Source organism: Eptatretus burgeri, chromosome 4, assembly GCF_056783735.1.
Source record: "Eptatretus burgeri isolate ZD-2024b chromosome 4, Ebu_testis_v1, whole genome shotgun sequence".
In the NCBI taxonomy this organism is placed as follows: domain Eukaryota; kingdom Metazoa; phylum Chordata; class Myxini; order Myxiniformes; family Myxinidae; genus Eptatretus; species Eptatretus burgeri.
In genome coordinates this window covers 136,295,590-136,303,696 of record NC_140964.1, presented here as the reverse complement: position 1 = coordinate 136,303,696, position 8,107 = coordinate 136,295,590, and the positions used below count along the sequence as shown (strand labels likewise).

Here is an 8,107-nt window from a genome sequence, read left to right as displayed (position 1 = left end):
TATTCTCAAATGCACGATATTCACATGTGGTCTGTAGAAAGATGCCGCCAACTTGCAAAGACATGAGCCAAGATGTTAAAATGATTGGTTGATACCGGTTGGTTAAGTTTGAACTTGCCGGTACCGTACTGCTTCCGAGCAACTAGCACTTCTTTAAAATGATTAATTTTGGCAAACAACGCCTTTGCATATTTGTTGTTGTTGAGAACACGAGGCTTAGATTAATTCTGGTATCAGTGATGGGGATGTGTATTTCTCACATAGTGATCCATCCTTCCATTGGGCGCCACTCTGCAGAACGTTGGTGCTGCCAAAGCAGTCTCGTTGGCTATTGGACACAATCCTGGACAGGTCGCCACTCCGACACAGGATACCAGCAAGCGGGCACTCATTTTGCCGACCTCGGAAGGATGACAGGCAGAGTCAACCCCGCCTGATATTAATTCAACACCCAAGGGGGATTTGAACTCGGGATCCAAGGATCCCAAGCCCACCACCCGAACCTTAAGCTAACACGAGGCACACACAGTGACGATGTACAATCAAAGTAAATATCTTATTGTTCTTTATGAAATGAACCTTTTCTGTCTCTCATTTGAACAAAGGCTGGTTGAAGTGTTTTGAACTTTTCATTCATCAGTGTATGGATAAATATCCATTTTTGTCAAACTTGAATATCTTAAAAAACAACTTTTACAGTTTTTTTTTTATTTCCATTGGGTTTTTCTTTTTTGGAGAATTATTTTTAAAAATGGATGCCCCAAGGGGTGGGATTACGGGTTTCCTGGGTCAAAACTAAGATCCAGGCTTTCAATGACATCTTGGATGCTGCTGTCCTGTTTCTGCCTGTTTGTGGTGAGGATGTTGAGGTCATGGAGAGATTCACTTACCTTAGAAGTGATATTCATGTCTCTGCTGGCTGTGACTCAGAGGTCAATAGATGTCTGGGTCGGGCCTGGGGAGTCATGGATTCACTGGATCATGGGGTGTGATGCTGCCGGTACCTGTGCGAGAGGACGAAAGTCCAAGTCTTCAGGTCCTTGGTGCTTCCAGTCTTGCTCTATGGATGCAAGACTTGGACTCTGACCAAGGATCTGAGATGGAGACTTAATTCCTTTGGTACCAGGTCTCTTCAGAGAATCTTGGCTATCGCTGGTCGGACTTTGTGTCCAACGAGCGGTTGCTGAGCGATACTCAAATGAGATTTGTTACCTGCATAGTCCGTGAGCATCAGCTGCGGCTGTATGGACATGCGTCTCGTTTTCCTGACGCTGATCCTGCTTACCAGATTCTCTCAGCGAGGGAGTCTCGTGAGTAGAGGAGGCCAATGGGCCGACCACGTTCCTCGTGGTTGCAGCAGGTTGATCGGCATCTCAAGGAGATGGTGATGGGTCTGGCATCTGCCTGGGGGATGGCCAGATGGAGGCCCCTGGAGTACCAGCGGAAAGTGGACACAGCGACACGCTTCTCTGGTGCATGCTCACATACCCGACCTGACCTGACCTACTGGTATCCCACAATTTTGTTTTGAATGTGAATCCCTGCCAGATGTATTGCGTGTCTGTCTGTATGTATGTATATGTATATATATATATATATATATATATATATATATATATATATATATATATATATATATATATATATATATATATATATGTGTCTATATATATATATGTGTCTATATGTATATATATATATGTGTCTATATGTATATATATATATATATATATATATATATATATATATATATATATATATATATATATATGTGTCTATATGTATATATATATATATATATGTATATATGTATATATATATATATGTGTATATGTATGTATATATGTGTATATGTATGTCTTCTTCTTCTTCTTTCGGCTGCTCCCGTTAGGGGTCGCCACAGCGGATCATCCGTATGATCCGCATAGTGATTTGGCACATGTTTTACGCCGGATGCCCTTCCTGACGCAACCCTGGTCGCCTCTTACGACACAGGGATATAGTACACCTATTTTAACCGGGGTATACACCGGCCCAGTATACTGGTACTCATTTCGCCGACCTCGGAAGGATGACAGGCTGAGTCAACCCCCTGGTGTATTAATTCAGTGGCCCAACGGGACTTGAACTCAGGACCTTTTGGATCCCAAGCCGCTGCCCTAACCACTGCGCCAACACCAGGCTCATATGTGTATATGTATGTATATATATATATATATATATATATATATATATATATATATATATGTATATATGTATATATATATATGTATATGTATATATATTGCTTAGAGCAAACCGACTTCCAGATTGGGACACAAACTCTGTGCATAATACTGCTATCTCCCGTAGGGTGCTTGCCAAGGGGCTAAAGCACTCGAGCAAGCACTCCAACAAAACGGTTGAGAAAGAACAGCTGACTTGACAAGCGATAGCAAGCCAATTGGCAATGGGACAGACTCGCAAAAACAAAATAAACCTCACCGATTTCTTAACATTTTCAGATTTCACTCCAGATCTCAACAGTTATTTAGTCCACGTGATCCAATCCTCAAAACAGCAATTATGTTTCGATTATATGCTTTAATTAGTCCGTGAAATTTGTCTCTGCCCTGCTGATCACCAGTCAAGATGTTTGCAACCAGAAATATGAAATTCAACCAAAGAAGCACGCTGACTCCATGATACGACAATGTCATCACGTACATAAATTACACCAACACATCACCTCCAAACGAGGAGGCATCCATATGGTACTCAAACCTTTACAGATAAGACTGAAATTTAAGCCTACGGTCACGAATAGACAAAAGCAGAGACATCAATCGAGATTTCATCTTGTTGTGGGCTCATGAGGACAACATGCTGCTGATTGTTTATTCATGACGATGTTAGGCTCATTACTGTAACTGTAATCGATCCCCCAACTTGATGAGGCAGCAGGGCACAGATCGAGTCCGATCACAACGCTTGCTGCACGATCTGTCAGCAACAAGTGTCGCCTGTCTCAGGTGCATGGTCATCGGTGGTGTGATGAGGTGCGGTGTGGTGCTATATGAAGAGGAAAATGTAAAGATGTGGGTCAGGGGGTTTTAGGAACAAAGAAAAGAATGTGTGAGGAAGTCTGCATGTGTTAGTGTTTAACGAGCTCAGGCAGCTCTTGGTCTGGTGTCTGGCTTCCTGCTCGTTCCAGCACTCCACTCTGTGGACTTGTTCCACCACACCACAACCCCAAGAGCAAGAAAGAGCCAGCCAGATGGGATAGAGTGGAGATGGGCCAGATGAAAGAGAAGAGGGTGCACCAGTAAACAGATTCCTCTTTTAGAATCTCCCAGCTTGGGCAGAGTTTGGGAGGCAGGCTCTGGGCGTTTCCCCATGCCCCAATTGGCGCACGGACGCATACCATGGCTTTGGTCCTGCCCAGACAAGGAGTTAGTAGCAGAAGTGGCCTCATTTGCTCTGCACTTCATGCAACCGAGCTCCATGGTTAACATGGGGTGAGCTACTCGATTTCATGCTCTGATCACGAGCGCACCTCCTCATCTCTGCTGGTCCCAAAAGTTGGTGGTGATCCTTAGTGATGACTGTGGTTGAGTGATAGCAGTGTTGTTGTAGTGTAGCAGTTGAAGTGCCGCATGTCCGTGATGGAAGCGGTCGTGGTCGTCATGGCATCAATGGTGAGTGTTGGCAAGTTTTATCTGTGGTCTGATGTGGGGATTTTATTATGAAGGCTTTGTGGTGGTTGGAGGAATATTGTGGCGTTGTGGTCCGAGTTTGGAGAAAATGTGAGGTGAGCATCTGTTTGATAATGGCGCGAGGTTTGAACGGGAAATGGTGTGCATACGCAAATTGGCTATTCTTTTTCTATGCGTGCATGCATGCATGAAGGAGAGGCTCATGCGTGTGATGTAAAATAGGTACTCGATAAAGAATGGGAATGAAGACCTCCCTAAAAGTCGTCGAAATGACGCATTTTGTCCCATTAACTCACGAGACGTAAGGGATGGGCTATCTAAAATGATACTCATGAAATTAACTGTCTCAGGACTGCTATATGTTGTGTGCCATTTCTTCGGGAGGAGTACCAGCTTTGCAGAACCGCAACACTATAATGTGGTGAACACATTCAGATGAATATGGATGTAATTATTATTACTACACATCGTTCTTCAGGCAGTACTTGTGGAGTGTAAAGCCACCTATGACGCACCCTGTGTCGTAAAAGCACGCACATGTTATTTATCTTTTATGTTTTGGTTAAATGGAAACGTTTTACTCAAAACCGAGCTTTTTGGCCTGTTCATGATTTAAGACCATAATTTAATGCTTTGGCTCCATGTCTGGAAAAAAAAGCAAAACAAATGAAAATTTGAGCGTCAAAACTGCCACCTTCTTCCCGTCATTCCACCGCAGAGTCTCCAGTACTTATTTGTGAGGCCTTGCAAGACCAGGAAGCAAAGGAGTGTGAAAATGTCACCTTCAACTGCCGCCTTTCCAAAAAGAGTGCTCGGGTTTCCTGGCAGAAAGGCTCAAAGCTGTTGCAGGAAGGATCCAAGTACATCATGACGCAGAAGGGGGACCGTGCCTCGCTTAGCATCCGGGACATCTGCATTGAAGACTCTGGAGATTATGAGTGTGACACTGGCGATGATCGCACTATTGCCACTCTCACAGTCAAAGGTGAGGGCACAGCTCTGCTTTGACCTTGATAATGATGACTGGCATTAAAAGTAAGGTTCAAATGCCAGACAAGAATCCAAATCATTTTTATCATGAGTCAGATGCAGGTTAATGGCTGGTGATTCCAATATTGCATACAGTATATCTTGTCTTCTTCTTCAACTTTATCTGTAAAAATTAATTACTTCAATGCAGTCAGGTGACCTTTGTTTTTTAAACAAATTGTTCGGTGAATGGAAAAGCTTGCACAAAATGTACCAACATAAAACGGAGTGGGTATTTGTGTGTTTGTCTGTCCCCCTTCATAATGACGATTTAAGTCGGGGTTTCAAGGCCAATCTTTGAACACAACTGTGTTTTCACTCCTGTCTATTTTTCAGGATTAAAAAAAATAAACAAACTGAAAACCATTTTTTTTATAAACGAGTAATTACGTCTCTTCCATTGGAAATATAGACGGTGACTTACACAACTGGGCCTCAAGCGCAGTGTGCAGTCTTTAAAAAAAAACACACACACACACACACAATAGATACAAGGCGCAGGGAGGTGAAATTCACTGCACATGATGTGTAAAATGCGCAGAGTAAAACGAGTGTTCATTTACATCCGTAGGATATCTAATAAATAAATAAAATATAAGCACACCTGACGCTAGGCCGAGGCTTCAGACTTTGGCACCCTCATGAGGCTGCACCATCAAAATGAAATGTCCCAGAAGATAATGGAAATAGGGTAACATTTGTACACGTCGTGTTTTTTTATATAACACTTCTTGCGACGAAATATCACATCTTCCAGTCTCTGAATATTTTGAATAAAATAATTCCAACCTGTCATTTTTGATGGGCTTTTATACCGGTTTATAGAAATGATAACATTGGTACTGAAATCTGTTGCAACCGCATCATGAGATTGAGACTTCCAGTATACTGTGGGTAATTCATAAAGCCGAGTTTTTCACTCGGCTTGACAAACTATTAAACAATCACAACTGTAAAGCCTTTGAAGATTGTTAGCTCTTTAAAAGCTTTTCCCCTTGAACATCCAACTTTTGGGACAATGTCTCACTCCACCAGGATCTGGACATGGAAGGCCGATCAGACTTGTGTTCAGAAAGATACGTTGAATAAAGTTGAATAAATAAATAAATATCCAATTACATTTCCCAATCTACTTGCCATAAAATATGAAACTGTGACGAAATAGTGTTAACAATTGAATCTTAAGATCATGAATGGGACAGTGAGTTCGAGGATTCCATTGGTCCACTTGACTGTAAAAACACTGACCCTTACATTCCACTGATTTGTTGTGACTTCCCTTCCAAAATTAAGTTAATATGACATTTTGCTTTCAGAATGAAATAAAGGTCTTGGTGATTTGCTCAAGATACTTTTTAATCCACCTTGTGTAATCCCCAAGAACAGTTTCATTGTTATGATTGACAAATGTGTTTGGTAGAAAAATGCATTGTTAAATTCTCCATCCTCTGCACACCAACCCTCGCTAAGCCCCCCCCCCCATTCCATCCCTTCTCAACACTGAAGAATGAGCATCCTGTTTTATTCTAACATTATCCTCGGTCATTGTCTCAAACAATATTCAGCTTTATATTTTTATTTTTTCTTTACAAGGTAAAGGTGCATGGAAGGACAGGTTAGGATGCAAAATAACAAAACAAGCAGTAGAGAGGGCAGGGATTGGGGGGGGGGCACCATGGTTGAAGGGCAAAATAGAGGGGGACTTGGACAAAAAATAATAGGTGTGGGGAACAATGTGGAATAGGGGAGGACTCATGGGGCAGCCAAGATGGATACAGAAGTGAACTCTCATGAAGGGAAAACTGGAAATGTGGAAGGAGGTGGGATTGTGGGCTGGGGTGGTTGACAGGAGAAGAAAAGATCATGGGTTTGGATGAGTGATGATCTGAGATAATGGTGAACAGCTGTCTTGAAGACCTGGAGGGAAGAATGAGATTGAAGAGGACGTGGAAGTTATTTGTGTCACAGGCAGGGGAGAAAAGAAGGACTTGCCTTCCAAAATGAAATCAATCAATCACATCTAAATGTTAATCCACCAACATAAATGTGTTTCTTACTTATCTATCTCTTTTGTGGAACTCATTCATGTGCTCGAATGATTATTTCTACATTGTATTCAAAACTACTAATTTTATTGTGTTGGGTTTACAGAGGTTCCTGTGCTCATCAAGGAAGGTCTGCAGGAGCAGAAAGTTGAGGAAAACTTCAATGCCACTTTCAGTTGTCATTTGTCTAAAATGGCAAAGAGCATTAGATGGAGTAAAGATGGAAAGATTCTGAAAGCAGGGAAGAAATACAGAATGCAAGTGGATGGAGCCGTTGCCACTTTGGAGATCATGGATGTGGATACAGGAGATGCCGGCACTTATGAGTGTGCCACCAGACATGATAAAACATCAGCCCCACTTAAAGTCAAAGGTATCAAAATGTTTTGAAAAAAAAAAAATATATACATATATATATATATATATATATATATATATATATATATATATATATATATATATATATATATGTGCAGTGATAATTTCGAATTGAAAGTGATCTTATCTTCTAATCCAAGCCTTCTTGGAAGATACATCGACAGAGTGCAGCCATTTATGGAATTGTTCTGTTGTAATACAGTATACTTGATATATGTGTGTGTGTGTGTATGTCTATATATATATATATATATATCTATATATATATATATGTATATGTATATGCCACGATCCATACATATATGTGAATATATATATTTGTGTGTGTGTATATATATATATATATATATATATATATATATATATATATATATATATATATATATATATATATATATATATATATATATATATATATATATGTATATATATGTATATTAGGGTGGTCCAAAAAAGTCGAAAAAAATAGAATGTTGCTCCAAGCTTAAAATTATTCTAATATGATCCAATAACGCGCATAATTTTTTTTACCTTGATCGGAGGTGATTTAGAGGTCGCTCCATATGACGACTTTTAGTCTCATGACTTGAATAAATTACGGTATGGTCAGGTACGATTACGGGTACTTCTGGATGTCCGAGGTGGAAATGGAGTGCATTTTCGAACTCTATGGGATCGATTTACTCCAAGAAATGACTGCACCGACGTTGAATTCACTACCATTTCGAAAATATGACCTAAAATAAGATTTATCATTACTGGAGTTTAGTAACTAATCCAACTCATTTCGATATTTTCTGATCGATAATTATTTTGGTGTCCGTCTTAACATTTCTTAGAGTAAATCGACCCCCACTGAGTTCGAAAATGCAGTCCATTTTCACCTCGGAAGTTCAGAAGTGTACGGATTCGCATCTCACCATACCCTAATTTAATATAATAGTAACTAAATAAATAACA

The 8,107-nt window shown here is 40.4% G+C and overlaps 1 protein-coding gene across 1 annotated transcript in view; it reads left to right on the top strand.

Annotated features, from left to right (window-relative positions):
* Positions 1-8,107, top strand: part of OBSCN (obscurin, cytoskeletal calmodulin and titin-interacting RhoGEF) — a 498,370-nt gene that overhangs the window by 139,948 nt on the left and 350,315 nt on the right. Inside the window, exons 21-22 of the mRNA XM_085876584.1 lie at positions 4,414-4,680; positions 6,876-7,142. Coding sequence (XP_085732710.1) covers positions 4,414-4,680; positions 6,876-7,142 — 534 coding nt within the window. The remainder of the gene's footprint in view (positions 1-4,413; positions 4,681-6,875; positions 7,143-8,107) is intronic.